General features: G+C 41.9%; 2 protein-coding genes across 4 annotated transcripts; both read left to right on the top strand.

The window, feature by feature from the left end:
* The first annotated feature begins 196 nt into the window (after positions 1–196).
* On the top strand, positions 197–8529 carry LOC125763082 (ecdysone-induced protein 74EF-like). Of its 3 annotated transcripts, none has more exons than XM_049425907.1 (2): positions 197–1649; positions 7585–8529. In XM_049425907.1, the coding sequence occupies exon 2, from the start codon at positions 7957–7959 to the stop codon at positions 8527–8529; it is 573 nt and encodes a 190-aa protein (XP_049281864.1). In that variant the 5' UTR covers positions 197–1649; positions 7585–7956. The 3 variants fall into 3 exon arrangements, with proteins under 3 accessions (XP_049281864.1, XP_049281844.1, XP_049281855.1); XM_049425887.1 differs by having other exon boundaries at positions 7114–8529; XM_049425898.1 differs by lacking the exon at positions 197–1649 and adding an exon at positions 2672–3433 and having other exon boundaries at positions 7114–8529.
* Positions 8476–11791, top strand: LOC125762938 (uncharacterized histidine-rich protein DDB_G0274557-like). The gene has a single exon (XM_049425584.1). The coding sequence runs from the start codon at positions 8593–8595 to the stop codon at positions 9502–9504; it is 912 nt and encodes a 303-aa protein (XP_049281541.1). The 5' UTR covers positions 8476–8592; the 3' UTR covers positions 9505–11791.
* The last annotated feature ends 5868 nt before the right edge of the window (positions 11792–17659 follow it).

The raw sequence follows: 17659 nt of genomic DNA, 5'->3' as shown, positions 1-17659 counted from the left end.
GCACAAATAGCTTCTATATATTATAAATAAATAAAAAAGTAATAAATAAAAACATACAGTAGCGTACACCCTTGCGTACGAAGGGCTTTTATGTTGCAGCTTCACATACACGTAAAAGCTTTTGCGTTGATCGTGCCATGAGTGGAGTGGAACGCACACCATCACATCAACATTCCAGGCGGGCGATTGGGCCAGCGAACGCAGGCAGCGAAACACACACGCTCAGACGACCGAAGAAACTTGAGCTTGTCGATCGCCTGCTCCGTTGCTGTGCGTCGTTGCTTCGCGTTTGGTGCGTGCCGTTTTGTGGTGTTTTTTTTTCGGCTATTGTGTATTTACTTTTAAACAAAAGAGTGTACAAAATACAATCAATCAACATTCAGCATCAATCAGTGGCGACAAAACTGTGGTCAAACCGTGGTGTAAGCAGCGTAGGAAGCGAAAGCGGCAATCGAATGGAAGTCAACAGTGTGCAAAAGAAAGAAACAGTAGGAGACTACAACGGGTGACTCTCGTGACACGTCACTGCTGGCAGTGGGTGTAGGGGTGTTTGGTTGTGTGCGTGTGTGTGGTACCGTCGCCATTGGGAAGGTAATTAAGGCAGGTATTAAGACTCCACGTGAGGATCGTCTTGCACGGAAGCAGAACCATCCGGTGATCGCTAGCTGGCCTTGTTCGCATCCGGACGGTATGTCGGTACGCAAGGCCACCGTTCGCCACTTACATTTACAGTTCTCTGTGTCAACGGGTGTGTACTTTAGCGTGAACCTGTTCTTCAAGCATTCCACAATCTCAAATCCACCGAACGGCGATGAGATGCGAATAGCAAAACCGTAGTGCGTGCGTTTGTGAGAAAGAAAGCGTACCTTTAGCGTGAAACACTGGGTGAAGGATGATCGATGCAAATGCATAAAAATGCACTGCTGCGAAAGATGCAAACTGCATCAGCACCATTGACGGTTCGGTGACAAGTTGTTGGCCAAAAAATCACGTACACTGCCATTATCTTGGTTTTTCCCCTTTTTCCCACTCCCGTCCGTTGCCCGTTGCCGAAAAAGAAAACAAACAAACGAAATATTCATAAACATTCCAGCGTGTAACGGCGTTACAGCAGGAAAGTGTGACCCCAGCATCCAAGCTATCGACGTGTGTGCGTGAGCCTCCATAATATGCTTTGTGTGGTGTGTACGTGACGATAGAAGTGTTGAAATGGAAAGCGAGAGATGCGATGGAAGCAATCGGTGGTTGCCACCAGTGTATATAAGCAATGAAATGTGAAATCCATTTCGGCCCATCAACGTGTGCATCTCGGCCAGCAAGAAAGTTTTGTCGTTCGCTGTGCGAAGAAGAGAGGGCAAGAAGAGAAAATCGAGAAAAAAGTGTGCGTGCGTGTGTGCGTGTGTGTGGAAAGGAAACGCCGCAAAAAACGGGCATTAAATTCCGGAGCCATAGATGATCCTCTGCACCTTAGTTTAATACAACTCCGGTCACAATCAACTGTCGTAAAAACAAAAACATCAAATCGACCATCTATCAAAAAGTCGCGACAACAGTGTTTGTTGCCCTGTTGTTATAATTTGTAACGCGCCAGCGAAAACGATGCTGCAGCAAAAAGTTGTTCCCCACGGGCAGCATAAAACGCTAGAAGCGTAAGTAGTTTTGTTAAAAATTTTAAAATCTTATACACTTTGGATAATTTCATTTAAATTCCTATTCTCGGACTATAATTTAGTGATTGGACTAACGACCATTTGGAGGAAAAATTCTAACATAACTAACAAGGGGGATAAAAGGTGGAATTGGTTTTCTTCTTCGTAAGCTAAAAACATTTTTCCTTTCAATGAAATATTGCCATGACACCTCAACATTCATGTCCTTCACTGTTGTTCAAATTGAGAACAAAATTACCCAATTTTTGTGACGATCCGCCTAAAAGTATGCAATTTGTTAAACGTTTCCTTATTAATGGCTGCGGAACGCAGCCTGCAAGTAGGCAATTCGAGAAGCATTTTCTAATTATTATCTTTATTAATGAAATTAATTTATTTTTTTTTGGTTTTTTCACATCACTTTTCATAAATATAAAACTCAGTATGAAGTATAAATGAAGTTTTTTCAATTTATTTGTAGAAAGGACTTGTTCATATCTTTATAACACCGTGACACTGTTCTTACCAAATAAAAATTCTTGCCCCACCAGGAAACGTAATGTATCATTAACTGCATTTCCGATAGGGGCCTGCCTGGGTGCTAAATGGAAGGAAAATATTTCAAGCACAGCTTAAAATTTTGCCGTCGATATAAATATTTCATTTTCCTTTTCCTTCACCACATGCGGTGCTTGTTGATGTTGTTCGGATAGTAAGGAAGTCAATTTATAGCGTCGAGAAGCATAACAAACCCGGAAGCTCTATACGGACGATTAGTTATCTCGCTTAAGAACGGCTTTTTTTTCTTGTACGGAGTTTTCTTTTGCTTCCGTTAACGTTTGTTACACCCACAGAAGATAACACCAAGGAGCAAGGAGACGGAAAAACAGTCACTTTGTGGAAAATATTTATTAAAAATGAGATAAGTCTCGTGCCAAAGAAATCTTGAGGCAATACTTCTAAATCTTGGGATGTTTTTTCCAAAATAAAAAAATCCTCTTATTTGAGCTATTATTTCTGTACTTCTTAGTAGAATGTTTTTTAACTTCTACCTTCAGAACTGATTAGAATAAAATAACTCCTTTTCGTTGTCACACATAAACGCAAACTGAATGCCCAAAAATTCCACCGACTGAACCGGACAGCAGGACGCGGGTGGGTCGTTCGACAAACCACGGGGAATGGTCGACGATGATGCGACGATTTTCCTGGATTAGTTCCGTACGAGTAGGCACGGTCAGCTATGCGCAGTCGCGAGCGAGACGCACCGAGGCGTGATCAATTTATCGATTTTTATGTGAGGGCCCCTTTCACGCACTCCCCCCACCCGTCTTCTCGCGTGTGTGGTGCGGCAAAAACCGAGGCCAAAAGCTAGTGGCCAAGCAAAAAAACAAAAATGTGTGTACATTTGCAAAAGAAAATTATATTCCGAGTTTTTGTGTAGATTTCTGTCTAGTTACCGAACTGCCAAATTAATTTTTCCATCGCAAAGGGATACCTTGTTTGGTTGCGCTTGGGACGTTTCTCAGGCAAATGAAGCTAGCTAGAAGATAGCTTAAAACTATCCACCGGAAAGGGGGTTTTCACCGTCAAAGATCGTACTTTTCGGCACTGTCAAGCGATGCGCCGTTTGACACAAAACATATCAACAAATCGGTCCGGTCGGGTTTTTGCAACGGTCGTTTCTTGTTTTTTTTTTATTTGCTTCTCATCCAGTACAGTTCGTTTTGCTGCAGTTGTGTTCATTTGGTGACCGATTTCATAGTAGTTTGTACCTCTACACGGTGTGTTGCGTCATTTTGTGTATTCGGTGCAACGTTTATCGTACGATAGAAGAATGCAAGCCAACGTTTTAGTGTGTTAGAATAGGTAGAAAAGTGTTTAATCGCGTTTGACGATCGAACAGAAGGAGCCCATTTTGTGTGTAGAAGTTGTTTAATTTAGCGACTGTACCTTGGATGCATTTTTTAATTTGTATTAAATTATTTTATTTTTAAATTTTTGTGAAGTATAAATTTACTGCTTGAAAGACGTAAAATATCTTTTTGAAAGCAAGAAAAAAAAATTCTTCAACGTCAAACCGTCAGCCATTTCGAGCCGCGCGATTACTTCCAGCCGAGAAGGCTTCACCGTTCGCTTCACTGACTGCCATAGCTGCCGACACTCGCGTCACGCATGAATGGCGGTCATCCTTACAGATGCCGTACCCTTAGTAGAACGTGCCGTCCATGTTCTCATCCCGTGTTTGCACCCCGTGCTTTTTTTGCAAGAAGAAGTTCATCCCGGGGACAGTTTCGAAGGGAACAATTTTCTCGTTGTCGATTGTGAGTTTGTGTGTGAGTGTGTGTGTGGGATAGTTTTTTTAATTAGTCGCGCTGTAATATGTGTGCTGTGCAGAAGGATTGCGTGTAACGTTCGTCGCCTTTAGTTACCGATCGGATTCGGAAATTCCGTTTCGCCGGATATATATTCGGCAAACCGTTCTGATGATCTCCTGCTGCGACAGCACAAGTCGCTTTTAGGTGTCGACCCTACCCTGCAAAATGCGGATGGGAAATGCAGCGATTCCCTTTGCGAGGCCGATATGCATCGATGAAATTTTTTGGGGCGCATTTCACTCAAGTTTGTAGCTAGGGTCGAACATTGTCGAAAACAGGGGTGCTCGAATCTTAAGTCTCACGTCACTCCTTGCGGAACGTTTGTGTAATTGAAAATGTTCATCATTCCCTACACAACCACCCCCTCCACCCCCTAACTTTCCATATCAACCCCGATCTTTACCGCTTCATTCATCACCGGCGAGGGATGCAGTGGTTGCCGCTCACAGCTAGGGAAGCGCAAAGAAACAGCATCCCTTGGTGGGGTGTGTAATTGAGATGACGACAGGGCAATTGTGGGAACAATGAAACCGCCCTAAACTCGCACAATAATTTGCCGATCGGCTCGCAACAGACAGGGCGATACGAGGAACAAAAGGGTACACGGGAAGGAGTGCGTATCCTGACACAAACCTAGATGTATGCTGCCCGGATGTAGGACTGTTCCGAAAGGGGGTTTGTGTGCGTTGTAAAAATTGTTTTGTTTTTGAACTAACTTAGCCTACACAATCGAACGTAGAAAAAGGCATTCGGATGCGTTTCGTAAATTATCATTGTTTTGTGTATTGTTTTAGTTTTGTTTTTTTCTGTGGTTACCCGATTGCTTTTTTGTGACCTCAATAATTGTAAGTATGTGACTGTTCGGTAGCTGGGAAAGGTGAAAATTCGATGTAGGTCAGTGTATGGTTTTTTTTAAAACGTTTTACAGGGTTCCCCAACAGATCCGATAGTCACTACGATTGAAACATTAGATAATGATTCGCGTGCACAATTTAATGAATGTTGAGCTGATCTTTTTCTTTTATTTTTGACCTCTAAAAATTGCTAATATAAAAAATACATAAATATTAGCTTAAAAGAAATTTTACGCTAATATAAAATCAAGTTTTTTTTATTATTTTATTTTATTCCAATATGACAGCTCATTTCCGCCTAGTCGGCTTAAAAGGAAGTAGTTTGTAATTTATTATTATAAAAACATTGTAGTAGGTGTAGAAGAAAGAAAGTTGTAGTTGAAGTGTAGAACTCAACTCTTGAATATGTGAATATGTACACAAGTCACTAAACAGTGCATGCGATTCATTATCTAATTTTGCTCTATGATATCTATTGGAAAACCCTGTATTTATATCAGAACGAGTTTGTTTTTCGTATAAGTGATAACTTATAGTGATAACTGCAAAGTGTTGAATTATGTTTCAATAGTTTTATGAAGTTTTTTATCATTCCTTTCGTTATTTCCTTCTTTTTTTTCTTTTTTTTATATATACCGCCAGTTTTATTTTATTTATGTTTTACCATAGGTTACAAATCATCATTTTTTTTTCGTTGTTTAAAGTGTTACGTTTAATTTTAGTTACATCTGTCCATTTATTTGTTGCGTACACTTTGTTCAACAACCCCACTTTCTAAATATAATGTATTATTATTTACATTAAACGACAATGTGACAGCTTATTTGCAATTGAAAATCAAACAGAAAAAGGAAGCAAAAACTCGTTTCTTTGCAAAAAACGGTAAATAAATAAGGGAGTGCTAAAGGTAGGGCGAAAAGGGTGCCACGTTTTGCACCATATGGCATATCAATGCAATAAATAACACATTGCATTCTAACTAGAAATCAATCTGCCATCATACAAAACGGAAACAGTAGCGAAAACATGTGGCTAATGATAACGGGGGGGAGAAACACACAGAAACCCCTGTATTGTTAGGTGATTTTCCAATTGTATTAATTTGGATTAATAGTGTGCTTTTTATTGTTTATTGCTACTCAAAAGTCAGATGAATTGTATATTGAAGATTTTGCAAGATTCTTATACATTATTTTTTTTATAGAATAAAGGTTAAGCAAGACTTTTATAAGAAATAATTTACATTGAAGAGTTTAAAGTTAATTAAATTAATTTTTACCTACACTTTATAGGTTTGCAAATATAATAATTTGTTAACACAACTTATTGAAGCACAAAATATGAACGAAAACATTTGCGCCCGTCTGTTTTCACGAAACAATATTCAATGTGCACCGCTCATGGGAAAGGATGATACGATTGGTGCACCATTTCGGCACTGTCTTACCCTTAATGTTTCCTTTTTCACGCTTCACCACTACGATTGGATAATGTGGGCACAGGATGGCAGCGTACTCTCGAAAGGGAACACATCGTTTTCTGTTTCCTTTTTTTTCTTTCCACCCACTGTTGCTGCATCCTCCCTTTTGTTCGTCGGTTTGATTGTCGGTTTTTTGGTGGCGGTTTCGGGGAAAGATTTCCCACTTCCTCCCAAGCAGAAAATAAAAAGGGATGAAACAGCATCCGAACAGGACGAGCGTTCGCTTTCAGCGAGTCTGCGCAGTTCGCTGGCAAAACGACGGAAGTTCGGAAAATTGTTCGTCGGTTGAAAATTATGTTCCATTTATTTGTGCGTTGCGATTGCAACGGAAATAAATTATCCGCACGGTTAGAGGATCGTGACATGCCTTCAAGTGTAACCTATGCAAATCTTAGATGTTTTTCTCTGCCTCAGGAAATGATCGTTCTGTATGAGGATTGTGCGGCAACAAATGATTCTTTTCTACATTTTGCAATTAAATTGTTTGAGCTCAATTGAGAAAGTTCTATCCATTTCTGGACTATTTTCAAGTAGAAGTGGAATACGTAGTTCGGGAAGATTTCACTTCTCCCTGTACATATTCCACTTTAACTTGACAGTAATCTAGTGATGGATACAATTTTCTCCCTTAAATTCAAAGTCCCTTTATCTGAATAGTCCTTTAAATGTCCGATTAAATTGTGCTGAATTGAAATATTTTAGTTTTTTCTTACATCTTCTTATATATTTCTCATGCTCACTCCACACGCCAGGGAACAACTGCTTCCACTAATGGAAATGGAAAATCTTCTTCCTGATGAAGTGCTCTTTAGTAGTCTTCCAATGGAGTTTTGCATTGCTCGGAATTCTGTCATCGCATCTAGCTTTCTTTCTCTCTATCTCTCTCTGTTTATCTCTTTCTTATACAATTTTTTTTCTTACAGAGGTTCGGGAATAAAAGAAAAACCAGAAAAATCGTCTATTTCAACTAATTAACGCTAACCATAATAATATTTTTCTTGAACTATCCTTTACTAATATTAAATTTAAGTATTTTACTATAATATATATTCAGCTATCGGTTATCATTATCAACATTGAAATGTATATTGAAAGGATTGCTATTTACAACTAACTTGGTGGTGGATTTTCCCAAAACACTAACATCCTTTATTTTTTGCTTTTTTCACTCTTGTTGCTGTGTAAATACTCTATCAAAAAAAACGTCAACGATGGTTTAATAGGTATGGTTTTCGAATCGGCGAGCAAAATGGCGTCGGGAGGAGAAGCTCCGCTCGCAGAAGCGGCTGATAAACCACGTGGGCGGTGTGGGCGGTGGAGGTGGAAGTGGCGGTGGTTTGGGTAACGGTGGGCTTGGCACAGGCAGCCTCGGTGGTCAGTCGGGTGGCGGTGCGGGCCCGACCGGTGGTGTGATCGGCAGTATCGGATCGGCGTCCATCTGCTCACCGTCGGCGACGGCCGCCAAGCTGTACCAGTCCGAGTACGACAACCCGTACGGTGCGGCGGCGGCGGCTGCAGCCGTTGCCTCCGGTCAGCCCACCACCGCCGATTGCTACAGTAACGCGATCAGCAATTCGGCCGCCGCCGTCGGCCTAATGTCGGCCCAGCCGCCCCGCGACAACTATCAGTACTTGCTGTCGGATTCGCTGCATTCGCTCAGCATGCCTTACTCGTTCCACCACCGGCTGCCGTGCAGCTCACCATCGTCCGTGCAGCCGATGGATCTGAACACACACTCGGCCGCGTCGGCGGCTGCCGCGGCGGCGGCGGCTGCATCCGCTGCCGCCTACAGCCAATCGATCAACATGACCGACCTGTCGCAGATGACGCCGCCGAGTGCGGCGGCTGCAGCGGCCGCTGCTGTCGCTGGGTTGCCACCGGTTCCGACGCGCCACCTGCCGATCATTACCAGCGCGATAACGGGTGGGGGCGGTGGTGGTGGCGGCGGCGGTGGTGCAAATGGTTCAACACCTTCCGGGGCGGCTAACGATTTGGAACCGGCGAGTGTTGTGTCGGCTGCTAGCGCAGGCAGTGGTGGAGGAAGTGGCAGTAGTGGATCAGCAAACAATAGCCAACAGCAGCAGCAGCAGCAACAGCAACAACAGCAGCAACAGCAGCAACAGCCGCCCCAGCAGAGTGGCGGCCATTACATTACGCGGCTAGAATAATCTTCAATCTCGTCGGCGGCAGCTGCAGCGGCCGCAGCGGCAGCAGCCGCCGCGGCTGCAGCCATGTTACCCATGCTGCATCCGAATCCGTCCTCTTCCTCCTCCCCCACACCGTCCTGTTCGTCCAGCTCGTCTTCCCATCAGCCGCCGCTCTCACTCCACAACCCACACCATCACACCCACCTCAGCCAGCATATGCATCCCGTGCCGAGCGGTCTTTCGTCGCCGACGCCTCCAAAGGTAGCGGCCGATATTGTGTCGGGACTGTCCCATCATCTCTCCATCCTTTCCTCCTCCTCCTCCTCCCCTACGGCCTCTTGTGCTTCAGCAACGTTGGGCGCGCTGGCTCAGTCCTCCCATCGTCACCAACCACACCATCTGCCACACAATCTGCACGATCACCACCACCATCACTACCTGCACCATCATCAGCAGCAACAGCAGCAACAACAACAGCAGCAACAACACCATCAACATCAACAACAGCAGCAGCAGCATCGACAACTACATCCCTCGCACGGATCGCCTCGGCAGTCACCACTGCACGGCAGCTCGCTACTATCCGTCACCGGTAGTACGTTATCGTCACTCGAGCAACACTCTGGTGCGTGCAGCATCCCTAGCACCCATCATTCCACACTCTCCACCCATCCACACTCCGCCCAGTCGGAGCCGGCACAGCTCAACTTCCAGCACGGAAACCCTCACGGCCATCTGTTCCGCTCCACCTACCGTACCCTGTTTCGCCATCCGGAAACATTACCCGGTTCGGCGGCATCCATCACCTCACTGCGATCGTCTTCACCCGCCCATCATTCCCCGTCAGCCGCTGGTCAACCTTCTGCATCAGCTCCTCCTCCTCCTCCTCCTCCGCCGCCGCCTCCACCACCTCCTCCTTCTTCTGCGTCCTCTACCGTGTCCAACGAGCAAAGCAATGACAGTGGGCAGGGTGCTGCACTAGCCTGCCGAGACTGAGCACCCACTCACATACGCCGATTGAACGATTATGAGCCATTTTACCGAAGAATTTACATAGGAGACGCTGCTCTTACCAGGTGTATACAGGGTTTTCGACGGTTGCATTGACATCGGGAAAAAGATATTGTTTTGCAAGTCTTTTTCAGCAAGTTGTTCAATTGTGCAATAGCGTTGACAAGTTCAACAAATCCCGTTCTGCTGTCAACGCCATCTTGTGTGAAAAAAAACTTCAACAACTTGCTGAAAGAGTCTATTTTGTACTCCAAAAACGTTGAAAATGTTAATATAGCCGTCAAAAACCCTGTAAGTTGAAGTTGTCCGGTTGTGTTTTGTTAGCAGAGCTGGTGGAGTTTAACTTACTCAAGAATTTCTCAAGAAAACCTTGAAGGATATAATAAAAAGCCTTGTCTGGAATATTCCATCAAAGCCGCTGTACTCTCCAGACCTGGTCTGATCAGGAGACTAGATTATCAGATCAGATTAAAAGCTCTTTATCATCAATATGGCATGACCTGCCCGAGCAGGACTTCGGGAATAAAATTCGATTCGAAATAACAGTTCAATTGCTAAGGAATTCTCCAATTTTCCTGGGATTCCTGGGTTTCCTGGGACAAAACCAGGACAAGTTCAACTTTATACACCTGATGAACGTACGCAGCAGTAGCACAAGGCGGCGGAAAACGCAAACAAAACAACAAAACAAAAAGCAAATCGAAGACTATGAAAAAAAAACAAAGATACGGTGAAAAATGTTTAAAGTGGTAGTTCTAAAACCCCATTGTGATAATACCGTAATACGTGTTAATTAAAAAAAAAAGTTTTTTGCAAATAACAATTGAACCATATGAACTATTCGTGTATGTATGTATATTGTATATTTACCTGACACGTTTTATTCAATCAAACTGAAGTCACCGGAGGAAACGAACCCCGTTTTAAATGCTAGCCTAGCTGTAAGGGTTAGGGTTTTTTTTCTTCTCTGTTTTTAAGTATCTATCAGCGAATGGAAGTAATCATACATACGAACAGTGTACTGCAAGTACTAGCGCACAATAAGCCACCAAAATGAAGGTGGGATTTGGTTGTTAAGAGGCAAAAAAAATGACAAAACGAAGTCTAATCGTATTAATATTTTATTGATTTTACTGCAAAAAACTATAACGCAACCGTGCGTGGGTGTTCTTCACGTTTTTTTTTCGACCGTTCTTCGACCTTCGTTTCAGTTACGGTGGTGTACGCACACAAGGAAAACGGCATGAAGTCCCTCCGTATCGGACGGAACGCGCAACTGTATGGCGCCATTTTAGAGCTTTTTAGCAATTAAATTACAAGTTTCTACTACAACTAACAAACATAACTAACGACGGCCTGAATATAATCGATCGGTAAACTAATTTATTAATTTTTTTAATTATTTTAATGTTTTTTTTATCATCTATTATTTATGAGTTAATCGATAGCAAGACTAGATATTACGATTGAAGGTACTGAACGACAAGAATTGCACTCTTAGAGTGGTGGAGAATGGAGAAAGAGACCTTTTTTGTGTGTTAACCACGGAAAAAGATTATTAAAGGAAACATGCACTTGATATGTTACTTGTTATGCTATTTATTCTTGTCTTGCGTATTCTTGAGCGAATAAAACGAATAAATTCAATCACTCGGGACAAATAATGGATGGCAAATATGAATGACCGGTGCACTGTGAAACGCAGCAGGCGAATATAACGCTTTATTTGTTTGTTTCTAATGGTTAACTCCTGAAGTATAAGCTGAAACAAAGTAGAACGTTTGCTGACATGTGTATGAATTGTAATTCAAACTTGTTTTTTTTCTGTTTTCGAACCCAAAGCTGACCTGTTGTCATATGTGAATTAGAAGCAAAAAAGAAAGAAGAACCGAAACGATCATTAAAAAACAAAACACACGAAATAAAAAAAGAATAAATTGAAACACACGCAACACACAATTAGGGTGTACGCCGCCTGGTAGTAATGCTAATTATTAGTTTTGTATAGAAGAATGAGCAGTGCAACAATCTTTGCAAACAAAACAAAAAAAAACCGGTTCTATCAATGTAAAATTTAATAAACAAACGTACTAGATGGATGAAGCAATAAGAAACGAGATAGTTTGTAAAACAAAGGCTGGAATACTGTGGAGAAACAAAAAAAATCGTTTAGGAAAAGTGAAAAACAAAACATCATCAGTAAAAACGGAAAACAAATTAACGAATTTTGTGGATAAAAACAAACAAAACAAAACAAACCAAAAACTACTTACCCGGTGTGCTTTTATGCTGTCTTTAACCAATTAGAAAATGAGAAATTAACCAATGGTTGTGGGTGCTATAAAATTTACGTTACTTTACTTTCCTTTAGTAGTAGATGTAAATGGGACTAAGGACGTTTCAACAATTCTTTGATACATTTGTACATTTTTTAGGTAAGAGAACATGGTTTATGGTTGTGGTTTGTTTTTTTTTATGTTTTTTTTTATTTTGTTTTATTTGTAATTAATATTTGTTTTTTTAGAGCTTTCTTATTAATAGTTTTCTTCTCTTTTTATTATAATTTTGCTTTTAACAGTTTATGTTATTATTTATGTGTTTTTAATTATTTTCTTATCTTTTCCTTTGTTTTTCCGCTTTTATAGAAACTTTTTGTATGATTTGTTTAAAATGATCGAAATTAAATAAGCAACATTTATCGTTTCGGTGCTCCGAAAGTAATCAAGCAACTGCACCGTACATAATAACGTGTGTGTGGAAGCGAAATCGCAACCGTAATGATATCATTACCCTCTTCGGTATCGTCGGCATCTTCTGCGCTATCCGCGCCCGCCAGCGGTGGTACACATGCGCCCCTCTTCAATGTGGTGGATGTGAGCGGTCTCGGGCCACCGGTTCATCCGGACAAAGCGCGCACCACCAATACGACGGGCGGACAGGCAGCTGCACGGCCGGCACATGCCACACTAACAACCGCGGGCGGCAGCTTTCGAACGGAGGCGGACCAACTAATGAACGGTGCCAATTTCGGTGGCCAGTGGCCGGTGCGCCATGCTAAAGGGCTCCTGAACGGTCCGGGGCAGAACAATTGTTTCCTCAACTGTGCGGTCCAGGTAAGTGCAAACTCTTTTTTTTTAATGAATACTTAAGGTAGCTGACCGAATTTACAGCTTCAACGTGTCATCAATATTGAACTTTTATGGTTTTTTTAAGTTTTGAATCTCGTTAGTACTTGCTATAAAACTGAATAGACTTGAAGAATAGGAATAGGAAGACATCATATTCTAGACATCTGTACAGTGAGTACAGTTACGAACATACCTCACATCGCCTTACAATACTATCTTCTAAATGTCAAATTTTCGAAGATTTTGACATTTGACAGCTGTGCTACATTATAGCAAGTTGCAGTACATCACAATAGTACATTATAGCAAGTTTTGGTGACTTAGAAACCGGTGCAATTGCAAGTAAATGTGGTCTAATTGGTTTTTAATGGAAAAACATGGTTTTAAGCCTTGTTTTCTTTAAATTTATTAATGTCAGCCATTCCCTCTGAAACTCTAAACCGAGAAAAACCCATAAAAAATGAAAACTTGCCCAGAACTTCACCGGGTTGAGTGTGTCGTCAAGGGGTTTTTCATTTTTATTTCCCGAGCGCGCGATATTCTCCCAAAACTTTTCACTGCCAACCGATGCGAGCCGATCTACGGCAAACGAATGTGAAAAACATAAATTATCTACGGTTGGTGAAGCTTTCCCACACAAACCAACCAACCCGAACCAACGAATGGTAAGCGGGCTTGGGGCGGGGGATGGGACGGCATGAAGGGACCCCACGATGAACCATTGCACACAGGCGCATCTGCGGTACAGTTGGTGAGTTCACCGGTGCTTTCTTTCTGCTCCGGTACAACCTGCTGCTGCTGCTGCTGCTACACACATGTGTCAGGTGCCTGAGAAAAGATGGCAGTGGTTCCAAGCTGTGGTTATAAATGCACATGGCCCGCGTCCACCTGTTCGTCTGCCACGCGTTTTCAAGATTCTCGCGCACAAAGTTAAAGGGTTTTTTTCAGTGGTTGTTGCTGTATGGCAGGTGCTCATTTTGTTTGGTGATTTTTGATGCCTTTTCCTTCCTTTTCTTCCTACCTAGAAGCTTTTTGGAGCATTTGTTTTTTGTTTTTGCCTTCGGTGATTGTTCTAGGGGTGGTTGCAAACGAAAAGTGAGTCATTTACCTGGATTGGGATGTATTTATGATTTTTTAGGGTGAGCTTTTTTTTGCGCTGGAAATATATGTTTTATTTGCAGTTGATTGACACTTCCTTTGGCTCTGTTGGGCTCTCTTTTTCTTTTTATAAAATATTTATTCAATAGACCACAAGATAATGATGAAACCATTTTTATGATAATTACAAAAACTGGAACATTTCCGATCATCCTGGTGACGCCTCATTCTATACGGGGTTTTTTTTCATTCTATCGCCGATGTTATCGTCGCTGAATAATCTTCCTATCGGAAGGAAGGAAGCAAGAACAAGCGGTGTACCGGTTTCGCTATAATCAGGCGAGCTTTCCTCACACAGACCGCACCGTGATGGATATTGGATACGCTAACCGTTAATTTATCGAACCGCTGGAAAGATGGTGACCGATTGTCATTACGCGTAATATAAACAGGTGCTAAGGTGTGCTGAAATTGAACCATTTTTTCTTCATCTTGTTCTTCTGCTTCGGTTCTGCACGTTCCTCCGCAAAACCGATGTACATGCATGGGGCTGTTTTAATAAGCGAACGGAAATGATTAGTGGCACAGTGCGAAACCGGAATTCGTGAGGAAGGAAGCCCGGGACCGACCCCGGTACGCTGGCGGGTTCGTTTAATAATTACACGTAATTATACACCGCTGCACTGTAACATCCTGCGACAGGGCACACAACAACATCCGCCAGTCGTGGGCACGCCTGTAAGCAAATATCCATATCCGTTCTTGCGCGTTCGGATGGGTTGTTGCCGAGATCACGAACAGCATCTTTCTGGTGAGGTTCGATGCAACATTCTTGCTGTTGAATGTCTAATGGCATAGATTTCTACAATGCAAGAAGTTGAAGTTGTAAATCGGTTCCAAAATATACTAAAAAAGCCCAAAAACTCAAAGGCACATCGAGTTTTGGTGCAAAATTTTCTATTTTTAAGGTCTCTTGGGTCTTTAAATATTTTTGCTAGCCTTGATAACAACTTAAAAAGAACCACAATAGCTTATTAAGTGTTGCTAGAGGATACGATCTCAGCAAGAATTTGGACAATGACTCAAGAGTTACGACTCTTTATGGCAACTCTTTATGGCAATGACAATGACTCAAGAGTCATGACTCTTTATGGCAACTCTTTATGGCAATGACAATGACTCAAGAATCATGACTCTTTATGGCAATGACAATGACTCAAGAGTCATGACTCTTTATGGAAATGACAATGACTCAAGAGTCATGACTCTTTATGGCAATGACAATAACTCAGGAGTCATGACTCTTTATGGCAATGACATTGACTCAAGAGTCATGACTCTTTATGGCAACCTTTGACTCAATCATTTTATGTGAGTCGCTCACTCGGAGTTAACTCACCGTAAATGAGTGATTCTTCCCTTCTTTATTTCATTTTGAATACCCTTACCCAGTGTACTACTTACACACCTTGATGTAACGCAAAATTTCATCTTCACTCATCTGTAGTGAGACAAAAGAAATGAAGTACTCAACAACAACAACAAAAACACACGCACACAAAAGGCACACTTTCATGCATTTCACCGAATCCATTTTTCCATTTTCGGTCACCAATTGCTTCGGCAAAAACCGAATCGAATCCGGAACTGTAGATACGGCGGCAAGATTTTCCATTGTCATCTCACCCACCCCCCAACATGGCCGCTTATTCTGTGATGTTTTTTTTTTGTGCTGCACGAACAAAATTTGCCGAGCACACGGGGTGTGAAAGCTTGATTTGCATCCCGCTTCAGCGGGTCGCAAGATTGTCCAACGTAAAAGAGAGCAACACCGCAAACCGACAAGAGGAAAAGCAAAAATAAAAAGAAAAGAAAAAAAACAATCAAATCAATTTTCACTCGATGGCAGTGTCTGCGACCTTCTTTAGGCTGGAGGCTGTGCCCGCGCGCGTGTGTTCCATTTTACGCGCGCGAATAAACACACACACACACATACAGTCCCTATTCGCACGGGGCAATCGCTTACTGATAACCGAGATCAGTGCGCTTTATGTTTTCCACCGAATGGGACCATTTCCCTACCAACAATGAAAACCCCCCGACCTGGATCGCTATAAATTATGCAAAGAAAAGAGTATTTTATAATCTTTATTTTCCACCTAGAGACGTTCCTTCTAGCACACTGCACAGTGTTGATTATATCGTTAACATTTGGTGGTTTTTTATTATTCTTTTGGTGAGTTTCCTTACCGAGCGGAACTTGGGTCTGTTAGCGATTCGTTCACGTATTTAAATTTCAATTAATTCCAATTTTAAAAGAATTTAAATAAACTTAAAATTGTAAAATACAAGTTGAAAATTATTATTAAAAATTGAATGAAAAATTGGTGAATTCTTTCCAAGAAGAAATTGAAGTAATTTTAATCAAGAATATGCTTGTGTTGATTTTCTACATTTACAAAACAAAAAAAAAAACAGCCATAAAATAAAGTTCTCCATAAACATAAAAAACATCTGAATTGTTAATGGGTCCGCTCCTCCCTCTTCCTGCACATATTTTAAATCCCTTCGCAATCGCAATACTTTGATTCGATCTCCGTATACGTACACGAACCGCGTCTGGTGTTGGTGGCGTTGCGAAAGCCCTCTTAAGGAGACCAACGAACTAGCCAACACGTACAGAAGAAGGTAGAAATGAAGACTAAAAAAAAGGCAGAACTCCAACGAATTGACCAACGGAATCGAACAGTGTGACCACCGGCGTATGGTGTCTTGGTGGTGATTTTGTTACTTCTTGGACTCCCACCTTCACTACCTCCACATCGGCTCGCGTCTGTTTTCGCGGGCACCCTCCCGCGGGGTGGGGAGGGAGACCGATTTAAAGGGTTCGCACGTGGCGGTAAGGGTGGTTGGAGGGTGTCTATGTTTCCCGCTCTTTCACCTTTCGGGATATCGTTTTTTTTTTACTTCACTACAGAGTCTCTGTTTTCTCAGTGTACACCGATCTGTAGCGATGTGGATATGTTCGTTGTTCCGCATGTTTTATTCAAACGTACCAACAACACACGTACGCAACCCGTGCCCTAGCACTAATGCTGATGAAGGGGTCAATTTAAGAAAAAAAAGGTGACCACAGTTCTCCAAACAGCTTCTCCTTGTAGCGGTGTTGGGACACCATCCAAAGCGAAAACTTACATTTAATGTCAAATTAAATAAGTGAATAAAAAACTAAATTTTATTGCCTATATGTATGTATCGCGCTTCATTAGCTTGATGCTATTTTAAACATTAAAACTATTTAAAAAAATTTGCCACAACAGTACGGTTCGATGCTGCACCTGGAATGGAAATGCATTGTATTGTAATAATTTAAAAATGCTAAGCAGCAATTATTTTTTAGTGACAATTTTTCTATGTATTTTGCTGTTTTCTTCTTGGCGTTTAAATTGACCATTCGGTTGTTTTTTTTCTCCAAGCTGCAAAACGTTGGGTGTCTTGTTATGCCTTTAAATAGCAGACCCAGAACACGACGCTTAGTAAGAACGGCCAAAAACGGCGCTCGTTGTTTTTTTTATTCGATTTCGTTGTATATGTTAGAAAACGATCCATAATTCAGTCCGAAGATGAAACGGATAAAATGAAGAAGAAAAACAACAACAACAGTAAGAGAGAAAAAGGAGATGAAAGCGAAGAGAGAGAGAGAGAAATACACACAAAGTTGTAGAAAGATGTTGGTAGGTCCCCTGCGGGGGGGGGGGGGGGGAAGGAGGAACGAAAAGAATTAAGCAAGTGTGTAACCTGAACTAAAGATAAAGTGAAGCAGATAGAAGCACACAACAACAACAGCACACAAAACCAGACGAAGGCGACTGTTAGAAGGATAGGGAGAGAAACATGTAACAAAAAGCCCTTCA

Source organism: Anopheles funestus, chromosome X, assembly GCF_943734845.2.
Source record: "Anopheles funestus chromosome X, idAnoFuneDA-416_04, whole genome shotgun sequence".
NCBI lineage: Eukaryota > Metazoa > Arthropoda > Insecta > Diptera > Culicidae > Anopheles > Anopheles funestus.
The sequence above is the reverse complement of the archived record's forward strand: the minus strand, read 5'-3'. Positions and strand labels throughout refer to the sequence as shown.